The sequence below is a fragment of the Zingiber officinale genome, chromosome 6B, assembly GCF_018446385.1.
Source record: "Zingiber officinale cultivar Zhangliang chromosome 6B, Zo_v1.1, whole genome shotgun sequence".
Taxonomy (NCBI): domain Eukaryota; kingdom Viridiplantae; phylum Streptophyta; class Magnoliopsida; order Zingiberales; family Zingiberaceae; genus Zingiber; species Zingiber officinale.
In genome coordinates this window covers 104,027,944-104,055,905 of record NC_055996.1, presented here as the reverse complement: position 1 = coordinate 104,055,905, position 27,962 = coordinate 104,027,944, and the positions used below count along the sequence as shown (strand labels likewise).

The following is a 27,962-nucleotide window of genomic DNA, read 5'->3' as shown; positions in this document are numbered from 1 at the left end:
CCAACTCCTCCCTTTGGGTGAGAAGAGGAGCCCTTCTTCGCATTCCGGTAGTTTTTCTTTTATCCATCTCCGGTCCAACATTCATTGCCACCGCTGGAGTCCTTCTTTGCATTTCGATAATTTTCCCTTTATCCATCGTTGCTGAAACTGATCTCTTGATTGCAAGTATTAATTGATTGATGCATGCAATTTGTTTGATGAATTTCCTCAAATACTATCCTGAGTTGATTTTAACAAAAATATTGAGGAGTTGTTGGAGTAAAATGGGAAAAAGTGTTTCTATATAGTAAATACACCTCGCCATGGCTTTGCCCGCACTGGCTTTGGCTTACTTGGGAGGACGAGATATCCTACCGAGGCGAGATGAGGAGATTAGAGGGCAAGGTCGCGATCGTCACGGCCTCCACCCAAGATCGGCTTTGCCATCGCCGAGCGCCTGGGCCTCGAGGGCGGCACCGTCGTCGTCTCCTCCCGGAAGCAGGTCTGCTTCGCCCCTCTTTTGTACGGCTACAATTTCTTTGTATTTGGTAAGTTATTGTTTAGCCATCGATCGGCGTTTCCTCGTTTGGGAGAACAAAATAACGTTGATGAGGCGGTGGAGAAGCTTCGGTCGAAGGGAATCGAGGTGATAGGGGCAGTATGTCATGTGTCGAATCCGCAGCACCGGAAGGATCTCATGGAGAAGACCGTCCAGGTGAGCGCTTCTTTGCTTGAGTAGAGAATGATGTTCCTGTTGAGATCTGATTTGGGGTGGATATCCTGCGAAAGGAAATTCCTTTTTTTTTTTTTCCCTTTTTTGGATTCTGTGAGGATTTTGGTTTGTGAATAAGGCGAATTTGACTTTCAGATTTTGGTATGCAATGCTTAATGAGTGTTCCTACATCTCCTTGCTGGTGAATTCTGATTGAGATATCTCAAACTAGTTCATGGTGATCAAACCGGTCTTAAGGGATCTGATCATGGGGTTTGCTGTCTCAAGCAATCTAACTAGATTGGATTTTTTTTTTTCATTTTCCTGATTTCCACCTTCAACCAGACTGGATTGGCCTCTGATTCTTAGTTAAAATGGGAAACCCTAGTACAGAAGATTAATAGAAAGCTTCAGTTGCAGCAAAGGTGGTAAATTGAGATAAAGCAGAGAAGAAACTTGATCACCGTTGTGGTGTTGTATTAATTCTCCCAGAACCTTGTTAGACAACATTCTAGTTAATAGAAACTAGTAGTGGAATTGAAACTTTAATTACCAAATTTTCCTTGCTTATGGTACATGAGAGGATAAAACTATATCTGCATCGATAGCCTGATCCTTTAAATTTGATCACTTGACTGGCAATAAGCAATAACCGCCTTACGGTCTAGCCACCTTCAAAAACTTACTTGGCCTGCTATAGAAACCATTGAGTTAGTAGCTGGTCTGCATCCCTAATTGATGACTTATTTCCATTTGCTGTGATGCAAGACTCTTTGATTGCCACTTCTCATTCTTCCTCATTTACTTGAACTGACTTTGATGTAAGATACTAATCGAGAAATACCATCGTGATGAAGCTGAATCTTCAAATAAACTAAAGAGGCTACAGAACATATTAGATTGGACCACAAGAGAGTGTCTCTTTCCTGATTGAATCAATGATATATCTAGTTGACCTCCTGCAGGTTTAAGAAACAAACTCAGACTGAGATGTATTTGCTATGGTTTTACTTGAAAGAGATGACTTGAGGGCATAATGATCTCTCCTAGTGAGATTGTATTTATAATAATTTACAACATAATTACAGCTCAATGATTTACAGCAATTAAGAATAATTAAAGCTAATTAAAACTAATTAATGCTAATTAAAGTTAATTAATGCTAATTAAAGCTTGTTAAAAATAATCAAGACAACTAGCTAGCATAATTTATACCTCAGAGCTTTCCTAAATAATCTATATTCTCGACACTCCCCCTCAAGCTGGTTTAAAGATATCTTCCATACCCAGCTTGCTTACTAAACATTCAAACTGTCTCTTGTGTAGCCCTTTTGTAAGTAGATCAGCAACTTGTTCAATGGTGGGAATATAGTCCACACTAATCACATGATTGTCTATTTTTTCTTTGATGAAGTGCTTGTCGACTTCCACATGCTTTGTGCGATCATGAAGTACTGGATTGTGTGCAATTGAAATTGCTGCTCTGTTGTCACAGTGCATCTTTATTGGCGCCAACTCTGATATCTTCAATTCCAATAATAGTCTCTTGATCCACAAAACTTCACATATTCCATGAGCTAAGGCTCTAAACTCAGCCTCTGCGCTACTTCGAGCTACCACATTTTGTTTCTTGCTACGCCAAGTAACCAAATTACCACCCACATGTTGGTTGCTACTCGGAAAACCTAGAGGTTCCACTGTACAAAAATTTTGTACAAAGGTCTGAACCTTTTCCTAGCTACCATGTGTTCTTTTAAATTAAATTTTGGATCGCCTGCGGAACTTAACACGTTTGATCCAAAACTTAATCTATTTGTTCTTTAAGGTTTAGACTTGGATCTCCTGCGGAACTTAACACGTTTGATCCAAATCACCTAAGTTATTAATTCCATTAAATATTAATTTCCATAATTGGTTCCCAGTACTGACGTGGCGAGGCACATGGCCTTCTTGGATATGGGAACAACCACCACCGACTAGACAAAACCTTTTATGGAAAATTAATATTTAATTTCCTAAAATAACTTTAGGTCAACCAAAAAGAACAATCAAATCACAAGGAAAAGAAAAATAAAAGAACACAACTTCGAAAAACATATTCGAAATACTAGAATCGTAAGCCTCTTGTATTTGGTATTATTTCCATAAATAACTAGCATGATGGGGAAAGGAAAAATTACTAGTTATACCTTCTAAAAAGACCTCTTGATCTTCTACCGTATTCCTCTTCTAACCTCGGACGTTGTGTGGGCAACGATCTTCCGAGATGAGAACCACCAAGCATCTTCTTCTTCCTTGCAAGTTTCGGCCACCACAATTCTCCAAGAGAAGTAGAGGTCCGGCCACCACCACCAAGCTCCAAGGGATGCAAGAAACAAAACCACCTTTCTCTCCTTCTTCTCCTAGCTAGAACCGGCCACCATCAAGAGCTCCAAGAGAGGTTGCCGCCGGCCATAAGAAGAAGAGAAGAGGAAGAAGCTAGGGCCGGCCACCAAGGAGGAAAAGAGAGGAGAAGAATAATAGAGTTGATCACCCGTGAAGGCACCTCTACCCCCTCTTTTATAATCCTTGGTCTTGACAAATAAGGAAATTTTAATAAAAAATTTCTTAATTCTTTTGTCATAAAAAAATTATTTTAATTAAAAAACAATTTTCTTCTTTTAATAATAATGGCCGGCCACTTCTAATTCCCCAAAACAAGGAAAATTTAATTCACACAAGAATTAAAACTTCCTAATTTGTTTCTAGAAATTTATAAAAATTTCTCCAATATTTTTTATCCCTTCATGATTGGTTAATAAAAAGGAAATTTTATAAATTAAAATTCTTCTTCTAAACATGTGGATAATTTCCAAAAGGAAAGTTATCTCTAAAAATTAAAATCTCTTTTCAATCTACAAATAAGGAAAGATATCAAATCTTTTCTTAATCTTTTGTAGAAGAGAATATTTAATTTTTAAACTTCTCTTTTAAATTATTATCATGGTCAAAAAGGAAAGTTTTTCTTAAAAATAAAATCTCCTTTTAATCTACAAATAAGGAAAGATTTCAAATATTTTCTTAATCTTTTGTAGAAAGGTTTAAAAGGAAAGATTTAATTTTTAAACTCTCTTTTAAAACTATGATATCCACATAAGAAATAATTTTAATAAAAAATCCTTTTTAATATGATGTGGCCACCCAAACTTGGGCTCCAAGCTATTGGCCTGCCACCTTAAGACCAACCTTAGGCTTGGCCGACCCTAAGCTCGAGGTCGCAAGCTTGGCTGACTGGGTAAGAAGGTGGTATGTGGTGGGTATAAATCTTATATACAAGAGGCTACGATAGGGACCGAGAGGAGGAATTGATTTTGGTCTCCAATGAAATTAAGCCGTGTTCGCCTCTAACACACAACTTAATTCCATCAATAATAATTCATTCCACTAAAGAACTATTATCAACTATCGCACCAATCCCAAATTACATTTGGGCTCCTTCTTATTATGAGTGTGTTAGTCTCCCGTGTTTAAGATGTCAAATGTCCACTAATTAAGCGAGTTATTGACAACTCATTTAATTAATATCTTAGTCCAAGAGTAGTACCACTCAACCTTATCGCCATGCCGGACTAAGTCCACCGCAGGTTTAACACGACAATCCTTATGAGCTCCTCTCGAGGACATTCTCAACCTAGATCACTAGACACAGCTTCCTTCTATAATCAACAATACACACTATAAGTGATATCATTTCCAACTTATCGCTTATCGATTCATCGAACTAAATCTCACCCATTGATAAATTAAAGAAATAAATATCAAATATATGTGCTTGTTATTATATTAGGATTAAGAGCACACACTTCCATAATAACTGAGGTCTTTGTTTCTTTATAAACTCAGTATAAAAGAAACGACCTCTAATGGTCCTACTCAATACACTCTAAGTGTACTAGTGTAATTATATAGTTAAGATAAACTAATACCTAATTACACTACGACCTTCCAATGGTTTGTTCCTTTCCATTATGGTCGTGAGTTACTGTTTATAATTTATAAGGTACTGATAACATGATCCTCTGTGTGTGACACCACACACCATGTTATCTACAATATAAATTAATTGAACAACTACATTTATCATAAATGTAGACATTTGACCAATGTGATTCTTATTTCTAGATAAATGTTTATACCAAAAGCTAGGCTTTTAGTATACACTCTAACACCACAAACGAGCAATATCCCGAAGTAGACCTTCTATCAGTTAGACTTCCTGCCCAGTCAGCGTCAGTGTAAGCTTCAACTTGTAGATGCCCCCGGGTTTTAAACAGAAGTCCTTTACCGGGTGTTCTCTTTAGATACCTTAGGATTCGATACACAGCATCGAAGTGTTCAGACCCAGGCGAGTGCATGAATTGGCTAACTACACTTACTGGAAATGCTATATCAGGCCGAGTGTGTGATAGATAAATCAGTCTCCCGACAAGTCTTTGATAGTGCTCCCTTTCCTTTACTGATTCTGTCGCTACTGGTTGTAGTTTGACGTAAGGCTCCATAGGCGCCTCAGCTGGCTTACATCCCAGCATACCAGTTTCGGTCAGCAAGTCAAGGACATATTTTCGTTGGTTGACAAAAATACCTTCTTTGGACCTTGCAAACTCCATGCCAAGAAAGTATTTTAACACTTCCAAGTCCTTGATTTCCAATTCTTTTGCAAGCTTTCCTTTAAGTTCTTCAAGTTCCTTGTAGTCACTCCCTGTTAGTATAATATCATCAACATATACAATAAGCACAGCTGTTTTACCTTCCTTTGAGTGTTTGTAAAACATGGTGTGATCAGCTTGACTTTGAACATAACCAAGTCGCTTCACAGCTTTGCCAAAGCATTCAAACCATGCCCTTGGGGATTGCTTTAGACCATACAAGGCCTTCTTCAGTTTACACACCTTTCCGACTCCGAACTTTCTTTCAAAACCTGGAGGGAGACTCATAAGTACTTCTTCATCTAGATCTCCATTTAGGAATGCATTTTTAACATCCAGCTGATATAAGGGCCATTTGAGATTGACCGCAAGTGACAGAAGAACTCGAATTGAGTTAATTTTTGCGACAGGAGCAAATGTTTCCTGGTAATCTATTCCATATGTCTGCGTAAAGCCTTTTGCTACAAGTCTTGCCTTATATCTCTCTACACTCCCATCTGGTTTACTCTTTATAGTGAAGAGCCATCTGCACCCTACTATCTTTTGATCCTTAGGTGCTTCAACAATTTCCCAAGTACCATTTTTCTGTAAGGCATTCATTTCTTCAAACACTGCTAATCTCCAATCCTTGTCCTCCAGTGCTTCCTGAATGTTTCTAGGTACAACAAGTTTTGAAATATTAATAGTAAATGCCTTATGTGATTCGGATAAATGGTCATGGGTTATGTATCTGGCAATGGGATGTTTGGTACAGGTTCGGGTACCTTTTCGTAAAGCAATGGGGAGGTCAAGGTTGTCAGGGTCATTTTCTTGCGGAACAATTGAGGTTGGACTAGTAGACTCAAGAATAATAGGTAAAGTGGAGTTTTCATGTGAGTTAGGGGAAAAAGAGGTACCTGGAGTATTCAGTGTTCCTTCGCCCGGGGCTTCCAATGAGGCTTGTGCTGGAATGGTTAATTCATCTATACTTCTTCCAAGGACATTTCTCCTAGAATAAACCAAAGGTTCAAGGATATTTTGGTTTTTTTCCATTCGAAGTATTTCCTTTTCTGATAGACCAATTTCATGGTTGACAATTATGGGTTCGGACTCCCCATTATTTTCATTTTGAGATTTTTGAGGTTGGTCAATAACCAAATTTGGAAGAGTTCTAATTATCTCCCAAAAATTTGGTTCCCTTAGATTCTCCCCCTGAATCAAATTTTTGGTAAAATATGTTTTGGTTTCCATGAAAGTGGCATCCATTGTTACAAAGAATCGTTTTTTTAGAGGACAAAAAAATTTGTAGCCTTTCCGATTTGCAGCATAGCCTATAAAAACACATTTTTCTGCCCTAGGATCTAATTTTGACCGTGATCTCTTAGGTATGTGTACATAAGCGGTGCAACCAAATACTTTAAGGGGTAAATCAGGATTGATGCGAGATTCAGGGAAGTATTTTTTCAGACATTGTAACGGCGTGATGTAGTTTAAAACTCTAGTAGGCGTCCTATTAATTAAATAAGTTGCTGTTAGAATTGCATCTCCCCATAAGTATTTTGGAATATTCATGTAAAACATTATGGCCCTAGCAACTTCAAGTAAGTGCCTATTTTTTTTTTCAGAGACTCCATTTTGTTCTGGAGTATCAGGACAGGTTGATTGATGTAAGATGCCTTTTGTCCTCAAAAAAATTTCTACAGATTGATTGAAATATTCTGTACCATTATCTGTTCTCAAAATACTTATTTTTGTTTGAAATTGGTTTTCAATCAAATTGTAGAATTCTTTAAAAATTTTCTCAACCTCATTCTTGTTTCTCATCAAAAATACCCAACAGAGTCGAGTATGGTCATCGGTAAAGCTTACAAACTATTTTTGTCCGGATGATGTAGTTACCTTTGAGGGTCCCCACACATCACTGTGGAATAAGTAAAAAGGTTTTGATTCAAGGTAAGGTCTAGAGACATATGTTTTACGAGGACTTTTTGCAAGAATACAACTTTCGCATTGAAAATCTAAGGGGTTCATATTTTTAAACAAATCAGGGAATAAATGTTTCATATATGAAAAACTAGGGTGACCTAAACGGCAATGCCAAACCATTATTTGATCATAAACAGAAAGAGAACTAATACTACTAAGTCCTTGCACAATTTCCTTACTAGGTAAAATGTCCTCAAAGTAGTAAAGACCATTCACCATTTTAGCACTGCCAATCGTCTTCCCCGAGCTCCGGTCCTGAAAGATACAATGAGAGTCACAAAAAACTACACGACAGTTAGAGTCTTTGGATAATTTACTGACTGAAAGAAGATTGCATGTAAGTTTAGGTACATAGAGAACAGACTTAAGATCTATATTCTCAGAAATTTGGACTGAACCTTTTCCGGCAATAGGTGAAAAACTTCCATCTGCAATCATAACCTTTTTATTTTCAGGACAGGGTGAGTATAATTTTAACAATTTCAAGGAATTGGTCATATGATCAGATGCTCCAGAATCAATTATCCATGGAGCAGAAATTCCGAAACCACATGGAAAGGCAATTATTTCGTTACCTGTATGCGCCACAGAAACATTAGGAGTACTGGATGATGGGTTTGAAGTTAACAGTACTAGAAGTTGCTCTAGATGCTCTTTTGTGATGGTGCTGGCAGTAGTCATTGCCTCATTCGCAGTGGGAAAGATACGTCCATTTTTCTCACCTGATTTGCTTTTAAAGTTGGCAGGTTTGCCATGAATTTTCCAGCAGGTTTCTCGGGTGTGACGTGGCTTGTTGCAAAAGTCGCACCACAGAACTGACTTTTCTTCTGGTTTACGTAGATTGGCAGTGCCTCTGCGTATGTTTGAGCCTGTAGAGGTAAGGGCTGAACCTTCAATGATAGTCGTAGGTCCTTTTTTGCCAAGCATAACATTCCTTCGGCTCTCCTCCCTTCTAACTTCGGAGAAGACTTCACCGAGGGATGGTAGTGGTCTCCTACCAATGATTCTTCCTCTTACCTCATCGAACTCAACATTGAGGCTAGCCAAAAATTTGAAGATACGACTGTCTTCCACTGTTTTCTTGTGGTACTGTCCATCTTCAACATTCTTCCACTCATATGCATCAAAAAGATCAAGGTCCTGCCAGATCCTCTTCAAGGAGTTGAAATACTTGGTGACCGGTTCTTCTCCTTGCCGCAATTCACCAAGTTTGAGAGTCAACTCAAAGATTTGGGACTGATTTCCCAAATCAGAGTACATCTGATTTATGTTTTCCCATAATTCATATGCCGTAGGGAAACACATATAATTTGCGCCAATCTCCTCTTCCATGGAATTTACGAGCCATGTCATTACCATGGAATTTTCGGCATCCCATGTAGCATACATTGGGTCTTTTTCCGATGGAGTTTTCTTTTCACCCGTTAAATAGCCCATCATTTCTCGGCCCCGAATATACATCTTCACTGATTGCGACCATCGTAAGAAGTTGTCGCAGTTCAGCTTGATGGTGGTTATCTGGGCGGGATGTGCGGAGGACAGAGGAATGGTGGTGGATTCGCTGGAGTGTTCAGACATGGCTTTGGCTTAAGAAATTTCTGGACAGGGAAGGATGACTCTGATACCAACTTGAAAGAGATGACTTGAGGGCATAATGATCTCTCCTAGTGAGATTGTATTTATAATAATTTACAACATAATTACAGCTCAATGATTTACAACAATTAAGAATAATTAAAGCTAATTAAAACTAATTAATGCTAATTAAAGCTTGTTAAAAATAATCAAGACAGCTAGCTAGCATAATTTACACCTCAGAGTTTTTCTAAATAATCTATATTCTCGACAGTTTTTTTCGATGTTCCTTGCATTATATATTTAAATTGTATGGCATTTAGATGTTGTTATTTTTTTTACTTTTCGATTGCTAATGCTTCAATTAACAGGCTCTTGGAGATTATACTAGAGTCGTAGCTGATTTTTCAGTTTTCTTAACTGGAGGAATAGAAGGAAAGACTGGAGAATATTGGTACCATGAAGATACACAAGCCTACTTTAATGATGCTGACCATTACAAGATGGTAAAAGCGATGTGTCGCCTTTCCTGTAGCATCTGTGACAAGAATTCTGAGAGTCAAGGTGGTGAGGGCACAAAGAGGAGAACAAGATTTAGGAGCATAGAACAATTAAATGGCTATTTAAGGCATCAACACAACTTATTGACATGCAACCTATGCTTGGAAGGAAGGAAGGTGATTTAACATAAAAATGTTTTTTTGTGACTTATTACTGTGTATGAGTATCCTTAATCAACTGGGGAAGATTAAATTTCTTAATTGCTTGATTGCAGTTTACATGCCAGCATTGAATCCGATTCCAAATAATTAACCTGTTTTCTTAGTGCTTCTGTCGAAAGAGCCAAAGAGGCACTAAATTTCATTGTGACTTTTTTGCTCACAGTACGGATACACACAGTTCAAAAAGCTGGAATAGACCAGCCTGTTTGATTAGATAATTGAGGATGCATATATAGACTAATTATATTTTTTTGTGTAGTTTTTGTTAAATTTTGATTATCATCAATGTTAAGAAGGAGATTAATTTTTTGTTGGATCCTCTTAGTCATCGCATTCGTGATCAAGATTGGAAATATGTTGTCAACATGTAAGTTTTTTTACTTCTTTTCTTACCTTTGTTGAAACATGGATGTATTTTGATGAGGCAATACAATTCCCACGGGTTATATGCATGAAGGGCCTTGAAATAATGCGGAGACGGGAAGAAAAGGGAAAAAACAACCAACATGGGTAGTTGTCAAGGTATGTCCTTTTGATTAACAACTGTTTCACTATCCTTGAAGAAGTTATTACAATATTTCTTTTCTAGCATAGGCTCCTCAACAACTGGATTTAGAGCAATGTGGTTTTTATATCATGCGATATATGAAAGATATAATTGAAAATTTTAAAGTTGACCACAAGGATTCACTTTCAGCAATGATAATAATACAATATCTTCCATTTTGCATATAAGCCCTAAAGAAAATTTGTTGCATTTTCCAACACTGCTTCAGTATCATAATTGATTTGATATAAAGCAAACTCATATTTGATTTGATTGATTATGAACTTCTCTTAGCTTTTCCCTCATTATATCATATCTTGCTGCTGCTATGCTTTTCCCCTAGTGCTTGATGTGTTTCTATGTAGTCTTTGAACTTCTATATGATGTGGTTGAGATACTTGATGAATGTTCCTCTTTTTAAGCATTCTAATTAGTCATCTTGTTACCTGATGCTCTTACTACTTATGTATTTTTACAGTTTACAAATCTCAAGTACTCCAGAATTGAAATTGATGAAGTGCGGTTCGAGTGGGCTGAATGCATGCTAGATTACATCTGAGTAGGAAAGGTATTTGATTTTTGAAAACTTTGGATGATGCATGCATTTGCATGGAATGTAAATTGCGGATACTGTTGTAAGAAGAATATTACCTTTTGATGTTGTAAAAAGAATATTTGTGTATTTTATGGATACTATTGTAAGAAGAATATTTGTATAATTTGTGGATACAGACTTGGTGTGTACAATATCTATTGTCTTTTTATGTTGTAAGAATAATATTTATGTGTTGGTTACATGGATATTGACTTGTTTGTATAATATCAGTTTTTCACTATTTCGGAAATCGAATCTGTGTTATTAAACAATACTGATATTACATCGGTTTTGCACTGCTGCTAAAACCGGTGTCATTCACTTAATATTACATCGGTCGTATACTGCTGTCAAACTGGTGTTATTAACCTATATTACATCGATTTTACACCGTTGTTGAAACGGTGTTGTTAATGTTGGTGCAATCGACCTCCAAGGTTTTAATGTCAGACAAATATGTTTAAGTATGCTTAAGTTGTTTAAGTATGGAGATTGATCAAGGGAAGTCCTAGTTATAGGCTAGGCAAGGAGAGGGAAATCTCGGTATATCGTGGAAGCCGGGTGGATAGGTCTGGAGGACTTGATCCCTGGGTAGCCGAATACTGAGTCCTAGTTGTAGGCTAGGTAAGGGAAATCTCGGTATGTCGTGGAAGCCAGGTGGATAGGTCTGGAGGGCTTGATCCCTGGGTAGCCGAATACTGAGTCTTGGTGAGTGAAGCCAAGTGGAGAAAACCCTAGGAGGTGGTTACCTTAGGTAACGAGAAGTCTTGGAGGAGTGAACTCCAAGCAAGGTTGATCGAATAGTTTCCGGTCGACCGCGCGCGGTCGACCGGACCAACGGATCTCGGTAAATCTAGGTTTAGGTTTATCATTGTTTTTTGTATTACTATTATTGTTGTTGGCTAATATGGTATTGCAGGAAAAGTCTTAGTGGATCAGACGATCAGACACTGAGCAGACTAAAGACCAAACATGTCTGGAGGATCATGTTTGGCAGGTAAGTTGAGGTATGCAACTAGAGGAGCGACAGTGAGGTCGGGTTCCCAGAGGGAACAACCTTAGGTCGTTGATCCAACTGAAGAAACCGGGAAGGTTTCAAAGTTGAGATCAAGACAGTTCTACTGTCTTTTATATTACTCATGCATTATTGTGCTAACCTTTATATTGCAGGATGTTTTTGTTCTAACACTGTTTTGCAGGTCAGGCTTGATTGGTCGACCGAACCAGAGGATCGGTCGACCGAAACAGAAGTTATCAAAGCAGTGTTTCAGATCAGACCAAAATAGACTGAGGCCGATCAAAGCTTGATCGGTCGACTGAACAATAAGATTGGTCGACCGAACCTTGGTGACTCAGCACAGCCAGTGCATCAGACACGATCAGCAAGCAAAGGAAAGAAGGGTTGATCGGTCGACCGAACAAGAGGATCGGTCGACCGATCCAATCAACATTAAACGCGCATTAATTCAAGATTCTGGCAGACTTCGACGAACAAGGTAAAAGCTTGTTCGGTCGACCGATAAAAGGGTTCAGTCGACCGAACCATTGAAGGCCAGTTAATGCAGAATTTACGAGCCAGCGTCAGACTCCAACTGTGGGTGATCAGAGCTGGTTCGGTCGACCGAACAGAGGGATCGGTCGACCGAACAGAGGGATCGGTCGACCGAACCTCAGTGCACCTATAAATTAAGGCTCGAGGTCAGAGGCCAGAAACAACTCTACTGATCAAAAATTGTTGTTCTGCAAGCTGCTCGAAGCAACAAGTCTCCATCAATCTCTGCATTCGCGCCGACCACAAGCTTCGACTTTCAAATTCATTTGTCGGTAAATTTACTTTTGTTGCACTTAAATTATATAAGATAGTAGAGCTGTTACTATCTTATATCTCTTGTACTTGTACGATCTGCTTCTCTCCGAGGAGTTCAGAGAGAAGAGTTTTAGTGCTTTGCCCATCGGTGCGGTCAAGCACTGCGGGCATTTGAGTAGGAGTCGAGCTAGGCTCCGAACGAAGTAAAATACCTTGTCTCTCTTTATTTTCCGCTGCACGACTTTGGTTTCAAAAGAAAAGAATAGTTTTAAAGCGCGCGTTATTCACCCCCCCCTCTCTATCGCTTTAAACGATCTATCAATTGGTATCAGAGCCGGTTAGCTCTGAAATTTCTTAACCGATTTTCAAAGCATTTTAAAACTTTTTTCTTTTCTTTTAGTATATTTTTTTTCTTCATATATTTATCTTTCAAGCACTACTAATCCCAAGACAAAAGTCTTGGAAATATTTTTTAAATCTTTTCTTGCAAGAATGTCGATATCATATCAAGAAGGACAAAGTATCTATGACCCTCCTCCGTATGATCAAGTATACTTCAGTTCCTGGAGGCAAATGATGGAATGCTTCGTTGGAAGTAACAATTTCGACAACTGGATCGCACTAAGACAACCTTCTCGAAACTCAGAATCGAATAAAAAGGTAATGAATATGTTAATAGATATTGATCCTGTCCGAATCAGAAGTCAAAGGACGTTGGGGACGTGGCGCTCCCTGCTGGATCCTTGAGTGCTCCGGCGAACCTGCAACAAAACCGAGTCGGGAGGGGTGTCCCGGCGACGGCCCTCCGACGCTCAAGTCAGGCGAGGAATAACAAAGAGGTGGCTTCAGAGATTCAAACCAGCGTACCTTTGGTGAAGAAATGGAGACCTTATATAGACCTCTCGAAGGAGCCTGGGCGCGCCAATCAAAGCAATCACCTGCTTTCGACCATGCCCAGGTATGGGTCTGTCAGAAGGACATCCATAAGGTCATACCGCTACTGTACCAACCTCTCCATGATGTGACGGCGAGATCCTCCCTCGTGCAAACTTGTGTACGGCATAATCATCAGACACGCCTTTGCTGACATCCCATATCCCAAGCCGAAAGAATAGGCCGCTCGGCTAACCTTTGTATCCTCGCCCTTATCCTGGCCGAACGGACCACCCGCTCGGCCCTTCGGTTCCAGCCGGGTAGACACCCGCTCGGCCATTCGGTTCTCCCGCCTTGGCGTCGGAAACCCAAGCCCATGGCTGGGTTATCTCTGGCTCCGCTCGGACCAGCTTAGCGCGGCCATTACCCACTTGGCCAGCCCTCCATCCGTTCTTAGGTCGGAACCCTTCAGGAAGTGGGTCCCCCATTCTTACCGCCGGATCACTTGCCTCCCCTTCAAGTCTAGTCGAAGGAGGCAGTGAGTCCGACTGACTGGACTATGTGTCCGAGCGGGTGCTCGTCGCCTTTTGTTTTAAAAGTATTCCACAGGCCGCTCGGCGTGTGCGCCGAATTCAGCCGTTCGGCGCTCGCTCAGATGTGACTCATGCGGCATGTCGTCGTTGCCTCCTGTCTAAATCCCCTCGGGAACGGCGGCAATCCATTCCATTAAGGCTGCGCGTGCGTGGCATGGTGCACATTAAATGCGCCGAATCGCTCAGCGCCACGTGTCGACCATTGCGTGGTGGCGGCGTTACTTCTGATGGGACGCCATCGTTTGAAATGGACGGTCCGATGACGTCCTTGTTTCTCGTGACCTAGATCGGACGGCGGAGGCCGACCGGCCTCGGTCGTATAAAGCCTCAGTCCCCCTCTTTGGCCGCACGCTTGCTCGCGCTTCGTCCTTCTGCTTCTTCTGTTGCTGCGGCCTCCGGCGATCCAGTTTCTGTTTTTAGGCGGCTATCATCTCACCGGTGATCCTTTCTGCCCATTTCCTTCTCAGTGAGTCTTCTTCCTTCATTTACTAGGTCTTCCCTGCTCATTTTGCCTCTTTCGTTCCCATTCCTTCGATTTCTTGCTATCCTTTTGCCTCTCCGAGATGGCAAGCTCCTCCGAACCCGCCACCAACGTTCACGGTCCATGGTATGTGACCATGGAGAGTCGGTTTGATGAAGAGGGCGCTCGGCGTCTTGTTCGGACGTACGGGATCCCGGACGACCATGAAATAGTTGTAGCCGACCCGACCGACCGGCCCCATAACCCGCCGATCGGTACCATTTATTTTTTTCTGGATCAATTCCAGGGCGGCCTTAGATTTCCTACCCATCCTTTTGTTTTGGAAGTTTGTAATTATTTTCGCATCCCGCTCGGCCAACTTGTGCCGAATTCCTTTAGGCTGCTGAGCGGGGTGGTCGTCCTCTTTAGGCTGCACAGTATCCCACTCGACCCCAAAATATTCCACTACTTCTTCTACCCCAAACAATCCGAGTTGGGTACTTTTATTTTCCAAAGTAGAATAGGCTTCAAATTTTTTGAGAATATGCCGACCTCCAACAAGCACTGGAAGGAGTCCTTCTTCTATATACGACTTCCCGAGCGGCCAGCATTCCCGACCCAGTCGGAGCTCGGCAAATTCAGAAGCAATCCAGCCTACCTTCATGCGGCAAACTGGTTGTCCGATCAGCGGTACAAATCGACCAGTTGCTTCTCAAGGGGGTGTTGTACATTTTTGGATTATCTCCCGTTCGGGCCAATCTCCCCTACCGTATGGGTAAGGACTCTTTACTCCCTTCGCCTTTTTTATCTAACTGATTTTAATTTTTTCTACTGCAGCTGAAGTCATGTGGCACTCCAAGGCTACTGATCAGCTGAAATTGAAAGCCGTGGAAATTGAGGCGGCTACCAAAAAAGAACTCGCCGAGCGGGGTCTCATCCCCAGCCGCCCGGCAGATGCAGGAGAGGGGGGGGGGCGCAGTCCGCCCCTGAAACAGAAGTTGCCCCATCCGCTTCAACGGAGGTTGAGGCGGATCCTGTTTCCTCTGCTCCAGCCGAGCTGGGAGTCCCCCAGGCCGGGGACTCACCACTGGAAGTTCGGCGGAAACGTCGAAGAGACTCCAGCCTTCCGCCGACCCAAGAGGGTGAACCACAGGCGTCGATCGAGATTGCTTCTCCAGATCGCACGCCGTCGCAGATCAGGACCTCCGTGGCCTTGCCCATCGCACAGCCTTTTGGCTCTCCTCCACGGACTCGCCGTCGCTTACGACGGTTGGGCGAAACTTCAACCATAGGGGAGTCCTCGGGCCAGGCGACTGCGGCTGAAGAAGTGCCGGCCGGCCACCCGACCATCAAGACTACCCTTCGATTCCCATCGGAGGAATATTTATTGTCTGTCGATCGGCCATCGAGCCCCGTTTATGAAATAACATTGACGGGTCAGCTCGCCAAACTTTTCGAAGACGCCCAGATTTGGGTGGCCCTCATGACGCCCAAGCAGCTCGGCGATAACCACATGCAGCAGGCCACTCAGGTAGGTTCATTTTTCTTCCTGTGTCATGCTACTGTTCGGTTCCTGATTTTATTATTTCCCTTATAGCATTGGGCTGAGAAAATCGCCACTAGCCATCGGTTGGCCGAGCTGGAGGATCTCATGGAAAAACTCCAAGTCTCGAGGGGTCCATCGGCCGAGCGGGAGAAACAAGCCCGTGAGGCCGAACAGAAGAAGGCCGCCGACCTGGCTACAGAGGTGGCTCGACTTGAAGGCCTAGTGAAGAAGCGCGACGAAGACATGAAGCGCGCCAGTAGCCGGAAGAAGCGGGCGATCGCTGATATGGACAAAATGAAAGTTGAAGTCCGAGCCCTAGATCAGCGATCTAAGGAGATGGAAGCCCAACTAACTGCCGAACGGGATGGACGCTCAGCTGAACGCACGAAAGCGGAGGTGGATCAGAAAGTCCTCCACGATTCACTGATTGCCTCCCGGGCGGCGCTCAGAAACTACAAGGAAGGGGAGCCGAGTCGTCTGGCTGCTGCAAGGTCACTGTGGCCTACTTGAAGAAGGGTGGCCACCTTCCTGCGGGAATGCACATTCCCGCCTCCGATCTGGCGGCCATGATAGACGACATTCCGGACGGCTTCTTCAACTTCGAAGACCCTGAGTGAGGAGTGTTCCTTGTCTGTACCTTGTTTTTACGTTTCCTAAGCCCAACGCAACTTTTTGTACTTGTCGTTCGGCATGCTTTCCTTTTAATGTAATTATGTCTTTGCTTGTGTCTTCCTATCCATAATATTCTTCTGTTTGCTTAACGTTTATGCTTAGAGTTAGTCATGCTCTTAAGCGTTCTCCGTCACGCGGCCGGTCAGCTTAACCCATTAAACAAAGTCCGAGCAGGAGGGCCTACTCGCTCTACACGTATCTAGCCAGTGTGAACTCAACAAACGCCAAGTATCGAAGGACCAACGCCCGAGCGGGCCTAAATGTTTTAATACTTGTGGTTTCCGCGGTTTCTTATTCTCTGATATTCGTCCGTCCGCCAAGGGTATTTTTAGTCGCCGGACCGACTCTCGATCTTTAACGACGGAGCTCGTCGGCGCGGCTATTTATAGCCGGTCGGCGCGGCTCTCGATCTTTAATGACGGAGCTCGTCGGCGCGGATATTTATAGCCGGTCGGGGAGCTCGTCGGCGCGGCTATTTATAGCCGGTCGGCGCGGCTCTCGATCTTTAACGACGGAGCTCGTCGGCGCAGATATTTATAGCCGGTCGGCGCGGCTCTCGATCTTTAACGACGGAGCTCGTCTGCGCGGATATTTATAGCCGGTCGGCGCGGCTCTCGATCTTTAACGACGGAGCTCGTCGGCGCGGATATTTATAGCCGGTCGGCGCGGCTCTCGATCTTTAACGACGGAGCTCGTCGGTCTTCCGCTCGGATATTTATAGCCGGTCGGCGCGGCTCTCGATCTTTAACGACGGAGCTCGTCGGTCTTTCGCTCGGATATTTATAGCCGGTCGGCGCGGCTTTCGGTTTCCCGGCCGGAGGGTTTATAGACGTCGGTCCGTCTCCCGATCTTTAACTGAGCTTGCATATATAAACCTCCCGGCCGAGCGGCTCGGGGGCCTTCGGATAACCAGCCGTTCGGCTATGAATACAGAATGCCTTGGGAATAATTTGTTTCCTGCGACAAAAGGAGTACAGCTATTTTGAATTTACACAAAATAGAGCAACAGCGCACCTCTCACCCAGCTCTATATGGCTGAAGGTGATTTGCACTCCAGGGCCGGTCCAGCATCCGACCTTCCGCATCCTTGAGGTAATAAGCGCCCGAACGGAGCTTCTCGACCACTTCAAAGGGTCCTGCCCAGGGAGCTTCCAACTTGCCGACATCTCCGACCGACTTAACTTTCTTCCAAACTAGGTCGCCTACTTGAAAGGCTCTGGGGATCACGCGCCGGTTGTAGTTCTGTTTCATACGTTGCCGGTACGCCATCAGCCGTACGGACGCTTTAGCTCTTTCCTCTTCGACCAAGTCTAGCTCCATGCTCCTCCGTTCGGCGTTATCTTCATCATAGTTTTGCACCCGAACGGACTCCACCCCAACTTCAATCGGGATGACTGCTTCGCCTCCATATACCAAGTGAAATGGAGTGACGCCCGTTCCCTCTTTTGGTGTCGTGCGGAGAGCCCATAGGACGTCCGGCAGCTCGTCTACCCAGCTGCCTCCTTCATGGTCGAGCCGAGTCCGTAAAATTCTGAGAATCTCTCGGTTGGTTACCTCGGCTTGACCGTTACTCTGGGGGTATGCCACCGATGTGAAGTGCTGCTCGATGCCATAACTTTCGCACCACTCCCCGAGCAACTTCCCCGTGAATTGACGTCCGTTGTCGGAGACGAGTCGTCTTGGGATGCCAAAGCGGCAGATGATATTTTGCCATATGAACTTTTTAACCATCTGCTCGGATATTTTTGCAAGTGGCTCAGCTTCTACCCATTTTGAGAAGTAGTCGACCGCCACCAATAAGAACTTCCGCTGCCCGGTAGCCATGGGGAAGGGTCCCACGATGTCCATCCCCCATTGGTCGAACGGGCAGGCCACAGTTGATGCTTTCATCTCATCTGCCGGTCGGTGGGACATGCTGTGATACTTCTGACAGGATAGACAAGTTGCCACGGTCCGGGCAGCATCCATTTGAAGTGTTGGCCAAAAATACCCGACTAGCAAAATCTTCCTGGTTAATGACCGTCCGCCTGGATGTCCACTGCACGAACCTTGGTGCACTTCTCGAAGGATGTACTCGGCATCTCCCCAGCTGACGCATTTTAGGAGCGGACGAGAGAAGGCCTTCTTGTAGAGTTGATCTCCTACAAGGGTGAACCGACTAGCCCTTCTCTTTAGTAAGTGAGCTTCTTCCCGGTCGGATGGGGTAGCTCCCGAGCGCAAAAACTCCACAATAGTTGTCCTCCAGTCGCTCGGGTATGTGATGCCCTCCATCCGATCGACATGTGCTACCAAAGATACTTGCTCGATCGGCTTCTGAGAGCCGACCGGGGATAACGCGCTTGCCAGCTTGGCCAATTCATTCGCCACTTGATTCTCCGCCCGGGGGATCTTCTGAATAATCACCTCCCTAAAGTTGAGCTTAAGTTTTTCAATAGCTTCCACGTAGAGCTTGAGCCTTGTACTATTTATCTCAAAAATCCCCGAGATTTGCTGAGCAGCCAACTGGGAATCTGAATAGAGGATGACCCGGCCGGCTTCAACGTGCCGAGCGGCCTGCAATCCAACAATAAGGGCTTCATATTCTGCTTCGTTGTTGGTCGCTCGGTAATCTAGCCGGACGGAGAGTTGCATCCGCTCTCCTTGAGGGGACAGCAAAACTATGCCAATTCCGCTCCCGTGTCTAGTGGACGATCCATCCACGAACACTTTCCACACAGCTTTGGGTTCCGGGTCCTGCACCTCTGTCACGAAATCGGCTAAGACTTGTGCTTTGATAGCCGAACGGGGTTAATATTGGATATCAAATTCGCTTAGCTCGGTTGTCCATTTGATGAGCCGTCCGGAAGCTTCTGGATTTAAAAGCACTCGTCCCAACGGGCTATTGGTCTTGACGATAATCGTGTGCGCCAGGAAATAAGGACGAAGCCTCCGAGCGGCAAGGATCAAAGCAAAGGCCAACTTCTCGAGTCCGGTGTAGCGGGTTTCAACATCTTTCAAGATATGACTAAGGAAATATACAGGTTGCTCCTCACCTCCCGACCGGGCTAACGCCGATCCCACAGCATGCTCGGTTGAGGATAAATAAATGTGCAACGGTTCGCCGACAGTTGGCTTGGCCAGCACAGGTAGGGAATTTAAGTACGTCTTCAGTTCTTCAAAGGCCCGATCGCAGTCTTCATTCCATTGGAACTTTGTAGCTTTGCGGAGGATTTTGAAGAACGGAAGGCTCCGGTCGGCAGTCTTGGAGATGAAGCGTGATAGCGCTGTAATCCGACCGGTCAGCCTCTGTACTTCCCTCATGCTTCTGGGTGGTGGCATGTCCTGAAGAGCCTTCACCTTGCTAGGATTAGCTTCAATACCCCGTTCGGTCACAATATAGCCCAAGAAACGTCCTCCTTTGGCGCCGAACAAACACTTATGAGGATTTAGCTTGACCCCATATTTTCTGAGTGTGTGGAAGGTTTCTTCCATATCTTTGCATAAAGTGGCCGCTCGGAAGGATTTGATGAGGATGTCATCTACATAGACCTCCAGGTTGTGTCCGATTTGCTCGCGGAAGACCCTATTCATCAATCTTTGATATGTTGCTCCGGCATTCTTTAGTCCGAACGGCATCACCGTATAGCAATACGTCCCGTCCGGTGTAACGAAGCTAACTTTTTCCTGATCTTCCGGGGCGAGCGGCACTTGATGATAGCCTTGGTAGGCGTCCAGCATACATATAAGCTCGCATCCGACTGTAGAATCTACGAGCTGGTCGATTCGGGGCAGAGGGTAGAAATCCTTCGGGCAGGCTTTGTTCAGATCTCTGAAGTCGATGCATACCCTCCATTTGTTGCCCGGCTTGGAGACGAGCACCACATTGGCTAACCAGCTTGGGAATTGAAATTCCCGTATGTGGCCGGCCTCTAAGAGCCTTTCTACCTCCACTCGAATGATAATATTCTGCTCGGCGCTGAAATCTCTTCTCCTTTGTTTTACTGGCCGAGCGTCCGGCCGGACGTGGAGCTTATGTTGGGCTATGCTGGGGGAGACACCGGGCAGCTCATGCGTCGACCAGGCGAAGACGTCATGATTCATCTGGAGGCATTTGACCACTTCTTCTTTCTGTTCGTCCTCCAGGTCGGCGGCAATAAAGGTTGTAGCCTCCGATCGGCTCGGATGGATCTGAACCTCCTCCTTTTCATCATAAATTAAAGCAGGAGGTTTCTCGGTTATGGCGTGTACCTCGATCCGTGGAGCCTTTCGGGCGGCGCTGGATTCGGCTCGAACCATTTCCACATAGCATCTCCGAGCGGCTAATTGATCTCCTCGTACTTCACCGACTTTGTCCTCGACCGGGAATTTGATCTTCTGGTAGAACGTCGACACAGCAGCTCGGAATTCGCTTAACGCCCGTCGCCCCAGTATCACGTTGTAGGATGAAGGGGAGTCGACCACCACAAAGTTTGTTGTCCTCGTTCTCCGGAGCGGTTCCTCCCCTAAGGAGATAGCCAGTCTTACCTGTCCGACCGGAAGAACCTCATTGCCCGTAAACCCGTAGAGGGGGGTTGTCATGGGCAGTAGCTCGGCTTGATCGATTTGTAGTTGATCAAAGGCCTTTCTGAAGATGATGTTGACCGAGCTACCAGTGTCAATGAAGATACGGTGGATGGTGTAGTTGGCTATTACCGCTTTGACGATAAGGGCATCATCATGCGACACTTCAACTCCCTCAAGATCCTTGGGCCCGAAATTGATCTCGGGTCCACTCGCCCTTTCTTGGCTGCAACCCACCTCATGGATTCTGAGCTGCCGAGCGCTTGCTTTTCTCGCCCTGTGTGAATCTCCTCCGGTCGGCCCACCCGCAATAATATTGATTTCTCCCCGGGAGATGTTGTTTCTATTCTCCTCTTCCCGAGCGGACTGCCTAGGTCGCTCATTGGACCTTCGAGAGCGATCTTCATGCCTTAGAGGGAAACGCTGTTCGGGAGATCTCCTATATGTTCGCCGACCGGACTCTTGATGTCGCTGCCGGCGGTCGGGTGAAGGCGATCGACGAGGGCCACCCCGTCGTACGGGATGGGTGATTGAAGGCAGGCCCCGACAGTCGCGGGTGTTGTGGGAGTCAGTATTATGGAAAGAGCAAAACATTGGGGTCCATACCCTCTTTTTCTTCATCTTTGACCGCTCGGCCGCTACCTCTTGGACCACCGGGGACTTCGCATGATGTGCCCGGGATGCCTCAACTCTTGGTCCTCTTGGTGGCTGATGGGCAGCGGGCTGCTTGGGCGGACGTTCGGCATGAGTTCCCTTCCGTCGGGCAGCCTCCGCCTCTTCCACATTTATATACTCATTCGCCCGGTGTAGCATGTGGTCGTAGTCTCTGGGCGGTTTGCGAATGAGCGTGCGGAAGAAATCCCCTTCCACGAGGCCTTGCGTGAATGCGTTTACCATTGTCTCCGAGGTGGCTGTGGGGATGTCCATCGCTATTTGATTAAACTGCTGTATATACGCCCGGAGAGATTCTCTTGGTTCTTGTTTGATGGTGAACAGGCTGACGCTTGTCCTTTGATAACGTCGGCTGCTCGCAAAGTGATGAAGGAATGTCGTTCGGAACTCCTGGAAGCTAGTGATAGAGCCGTCCGGCAGCCTCCGGAACCACCTATGTGCAGATTCCGATAGAGTGGTGAGAAATACCCGGCACTTTACTCCATCGGAGTACTGATGCAAGGTGGCGATGCTATCGAACTTCCCCAAATGATCGTCGGGGTCGGTCGTTCCATTGTAAGCTCCAATCGGCGGTGGTGTATAGTATTTTGGTAACGGATCCCGATGTATGGCTTCAGAGAATTATCGGTGAACCTGCTCGGGTGGTGCGTCCGCTCGGGGAGCTTTGCCCTTCCTATGATCCCGGATGGGAGGCTCATCGGATGAAGATCCTTGCTCCCCGTGGGCGGGCGCGATTTCTGGGGGAGTACGAAAGAGAGCCCGAGGGAACCCTCCTGTTGAAACATATTCCGGGCGGTCTGCTTGCGCCGCCCGGCCTGCTGAAGCCGAGGTTGTTTGCTGTTGCGCTCGCTCAGCTTGTGCTTTCTCCTTTTGCTGCGCCACTATCTTGGCTGCCCTCGCCTCGACTATAGCGTCAAACTCTTCTTGTGAGAGTGCCACGGTATGTAGTCTTCCAGCCTCGTCCATTGCTTCTGCTCGGATGCAGGTGCGTTCCCACAGACGGCGCCAAATTGATCCTGTCCGAATCAGAAGTCAAAGGACGCCGGGGACGTGGCGCTCCCTGCTGGGCGAACCTGCAACAAAACCGAGCCGGGAGGGGTGTCCCGGCGACGGCCCTCCGACGCTCAAGTCAGGCGAGGAATAACAAAGAGGTGGCTTCAGAGATTCAGACCAGCGTACCTCCGGTGAAGAAATGGAGACCTTATATAGACCTCTCGAAGGAGCCTGGGCGCGCCAATCAAAGCAATCACCTGCTTTCGACCATGCCCAGGTATGGGTCTGTCAGAAGGACATCCATAAGGCCATACCGCTATTGTACCAACCTCTCCATGATGTGACGGCGAGATCCTCCCTCGTGCAAACTTGTGTACGGCATAATCATCAGACACGCCTTTGCTGACATCCCATATCCCGAGCCGAAAGAATAGGCCGCTCGGCTAACCTTTGTATCCTCGCCCTTATCCTGGCCGAACGGACCACCCGCTCGGCCCTTCGGTTCCAGCCGGGTAGACACCCGCTCGGCCATTCGGTTCTCCCGCCTTGGCGTCGGAAACCCAAGCCCATGGCTAGGTTATCTCTGGCTCCGCTCGGACCAGCTTAGCGCGGCCATTACCCGCTTGGCCAGCCCTCCATCCGTTCTTAGGCCGGAACCCTTCAGGAAGTGGGTCCCCCATTCTTACCGCCGGATCAGATATTTTGCCTAATGAAGTTTTGTGTCAACTAGAAGGTTACAAGAATGCATTCGAGATGTGGACCAAATTGATCAAGCTTCACGAGACCCCGTCGAGGCTAGAAGATCAAGGCGAAAGTGAGTCCGAATCCGAATCCAAAGAGCTATCCTCAGAACCAGATCTAGAAGATCTAGACCAAATAAGCTTCATCGCTCTAGTGGCTGAGGAGGAGGCTAATGGATCTGAACCCGAGTCTGACCGAACACTTGAGCCTGAATCCGAAACGGCAATGGTCAAGGGGGAGAATCCTAATGAGGATTCAAAAGGTAATATTTTAAATACAAAATTTAAAGAACACATAACGTGTTTTAATTGCAGTGAAAAGGGGCACTACAAAAATAAATGCCCGATGAGTCGATCTGCACAACCGGAGGCAAAGGAGGAGCCGAAGCCTAGAGTCCGGAAAAGGAAGGACCACATCGAATGTTTCAAGTGCAAAAAGATGGGACACTACAAATCTCAATGCCCGGAGAAAAGACTCAAGGATTCAGGAGGAGCGAGTATGGTAACTAATTTTAAATTATATGAAAATTTGCATGCTTTAGATCCTTCTTGCTTGAATGGTAATATAAAATTAAAAATACATGAAAATTCAACATTAAAATTACTTAACAAAAATAATCTAACTAATAAAAACTTAATTAATTCAAAATTAATTAAAATTGATCAAATCAACTCAAATCTTAATCAAGATCCCAATTCAGTTAATCAAAGTTTATTTATTCAAGATAATTTGAATTTAAATCAAAATAATAATTATCTAGAATTAAATAAACATAATTTAACAAAAAATTTAAATAAAAATAAGAAACTAAACTATAAATCAAAGTTTAGAAAATTAGAAAAACAAAATAATATTTTGCAAAATAAACTTGTTAAACTAGAAAACATTATTAAAAATTTTATCAACTCACAAAATCTAGATTATAAATCAAAACCTAATTATAATCATGTACCCCTTAATTATGAAACAAATTAATAACAATAATAATAATAATAATAATAATAATAATAATAAATCAATAAAACAACAGCAATAAATCAATAAAACAACAATAACACAATAAATAAACAACTAAATTATGTATGACTTGTTTGAATTGTATGACTTGCCATGTTCATGCATATTTATCTATTATTTAACATGTCATGCATCTTTTCTTTATGTTACTAGTTTAGAATGGTTAGATTAAAAAGGTTTACCAAATCCTACAACATAGCACCGGAATGGATTGGGATGATAGTATGTCAAGGAAACTTTGTCAAAGGCATGTCTAGGCTGAATATGGAATTCTACCTGGTGCACTAGACTTAGTGGATCTGACCGAAGCTGCCCCAGTCAAACATGGGCTAGTTAGACCAAAATTTAGTATTAAGTTTTTTTGGGCAGAAACAGTTTGGAAAGTCTTCAGCAAGTGGTCTAATGATATTCAAGTAGGTCATATGCCTCGCCACTGAACTGAAACTTATCCTTAGGACGCCTGTTTAATTAACCCAAAGCTAAGTTTGAATCTAACCTGGGTTCAATAACCTTTTCAATTCTAATTAATTCAAACTTAAGTAAAACCTAATTCAAACCTAATTCAAACCTAACCTAATTCAAACCTAACTTAATTCAAACCTAACTTAACTCAAACTTAATTCAAACCTAACTTAATTCAAACCTAATTCAAACCTAACTTAATTCAAACGTAATTCAAACCTAATTCAAACCTAACTTAATTCAAACCTAATTCAAACCTAACTTAATTCAAACTTAATTCAAACCTAACTTAATTCAAACCTAATTCAAACCTAACTTAATTCAAACGTAATTCAAACTTAATTCAAACCTAACTTAATTCAAACCTAATTAATTCAAACCTAACTTAATTCAAACCTAATTCAAACCTAACTTAATTCAAACCTAATTTAATTAAAAATTATTTTTTAATTATTTTAAAAACTTAATAAAACTTAATTATTTTAAAACTTAATTATTTTAAAAACTTAATTTAAAACTTAATTATTTTAAAAACTTATTTTAAAACTTAATTATTTTAAAAACTTAATTTAAAACTTAATTATTTTAAAAACTTATTTTAAAACTTAATTATTTTAAAAACTTAATTAAAATTATTTTAAAAACTTAATTAAAATTATTTTAAAACTTAATTAAAATTATTTTAAACTTATTTTAAAACTTAAACTTATTTTAAAACTTAATTATTTTAAAAACAACAAATAAATAATTAATAATAATTTAACCTAAAATAAGTAACCTAAAATAATTAATAAATTATTTTAAAACTTAATTAATCTCACCTTGAAATCTTAACTTTAATCAACAAATAAAGTACTTTAACCTTAAACAAAATTAAAATTTTAAAACTAATCCTAAAATCTTTATCTAATTCCTAAGAAATTAATAATAATTCATAATCAATTAATTCGTAACTATTAATAATGAAACTTTAATCAACAATTAAAATTAATTCTTACTCTAATTAATAATAATACTAAATTAAATTGAAACTAATTTTAAATTATGTTTAAATCAATCAATAATCTAGCAATCAACCTATAACCATAGCTATTAAAAACAATTCTTAGCCAAATCCACTTAATAACTTTACAATTTCTAAACTAAACATTAACTCAATTAATTCACAAAATAAATGTTACCATCTATTTAACTTACAATAATCAAAGTTTCACTAAATTCAAAATCAATAAAGCCATCTCACACAATTATAGGATTACCATACTTGAAAATTTAGAATGGGTGAGATGCTAAGAGAATTAAAATTTAAAATTATTTTAAACATGTTTTGAAAACTTATATATCTATTTTCTTAAGAATTATTTTCAAATTTTGATTGATGATTGATTGAGTGTATTATATATATAAATTATTGTTATTCACTGCCTAAGTCTTTAGAACGTTAAGTCAATCGTGACCCTTAGACACACATAGAAAAGTCTTCCTTGTGGGTAACAAGGATAACTAAAAATAGTGTCTAGTTAAGGGGGAGAGACTTGATTGAAGGACATATTTTCTGAAAACATATTTTGAAAAATGTTTCAAAACACTCTTTGAAAATTGCTTGATAAAACTTTTTTAATCTTAAAATCTCTTAATCAATTTTTTTTAACGAAAATTATTACTTTTACAAAATTATTCTTCAAGCATTATCTTTTCAAAATCATATTTTTCAAACTCATACTTTTTGAAAAAACATAGCTTGAAAAATACTTTGAAAATTCCTCTACAATTTTATGTTTCATACTTTGAAATATTCTTTGCAAATAAGAAAAAAAAATACTTAGTGCATAAGAAAAGTATTTTTGAAAGAAATTTTAAGAATTTTTTGCAAGCATTAAAACTTCTATATCATATTTTTGCAAAAATACTTTATGTCTTGGAATACTTTTTGAAACATATTCTTGAGAGATTTTACTTAGTGCATTCTTCAAAATTATTTTGAAAAAGATACTGCAAATTTACTCAATTTTTTAAATGGAATAAGGCTTTTTCAAAATCTCTATGACTCATTTTTGAAAACTCTATTATACATTAAATGGGTGAGGGAATACCTTAGGCATATCCTGACAATATTTAAAAGTATTCCATCATTGTTGGTGCAAAACTTAGGGATCCTTGACAATTAAAGTCGTTTATAAAGGGTTCTTTTTGTTGTGTGACAAAAGGGGGAGAAGAAGGGTTTAAGTTAGAAATCTAAATCTTTTTGAATTGACCTAACTTAAACATATTTGTCAAACATCAAAAAGGGGGAGATTGTTGGTGCAATCGACCTCCAAGGTTTTAATGTCAGACAAATATGTTTAAGTATGCTTAAGTTGTTTAAGTATGGAGATTGATCAAGGGAAGTCCTAGTTATAGGCTAGGCAAGGAGAGGGAAATCTCGGTATATCGTGGAAGCCGGGTGGATAGGTCTGGAGGACTTGATCCCTGGGTAGCCGAATACTGAGTCCTAGTTGTAGGCTAGGTAAGGGAAATCTCGGTATGTCGTGGAAGCCAGGTGGATAGGTCTGGAGGACTTGATCCCTGGGTAGCCGAATACTGAGTCTTGGTGAGTGAAGCCAAGTGGAGAAAAACCTAGGGGGTAGTTACCTTAGGTAACGAGAAGTCTTGGAGGAGTGAACTCCAAGCAAGGTTGAACGGATAGTTTCCGGTCGACGGCGCGCGGTCGACCGGACCAACGGATCTCGATAAATCTAGGTTTAGGTTTATCATTGTTTTTTGTATTACTATTATTGCTGTTGGCTAATATGGTATTGCAGGAAAAG

At 42.6% G+C, this 27,962-nt stretch overlaps 1 protein-coding gene across 4 annotated transcripts; it reads left to right on the top strand.

The window, feature by feature from the left end:
• The first annotated feature begins 291 nt into the window (after nucleotides 1-291).
• LOC121988616 lies at nucleotides 292-10,129 on the top strand. 4 transcript variants are annotated; one of them, XM_042542142.1, is made up of 5 exons: nucleotides 292-694; nucleotides 9,288-9,370; nucleotides 9,452-9,593; nucleotides 9,692-10,005; nucleotides 10,096-10,129. In XM_042542142.1, the coding sequence occupies exons 1-4, from the start codon at nucleotides 677-679 to the stop codon at nucleotides 9,707-9,709; spliced, it is 261 nt and encodes an 86-aa protein (XP_042398076.1). In that variant the 5' UTR covers nucleotides 292-676; the 3' UTR covers nucleotides 9,710-10,005; nucleotides 10,096-10,129. The 4 variants fall into 4 exon arrangements, 2 of the variants coding, with proteins under 2 accessions (XP_042398076.1, XP_042398075.1); XR_006114061.1 differs by having other exon boundaries at nucleotides 293-694; nucleotides 9,288-9,593; nucleotides 9,964-10,005; XM_042542141.1 differs by having other exon boundaries at nucleotides 293-694; nucleotides 9,288-9,593.
• The last annotated feature ends 17,833 nt before the right edge of the window (nucleotides 10,130-27,962 follow it).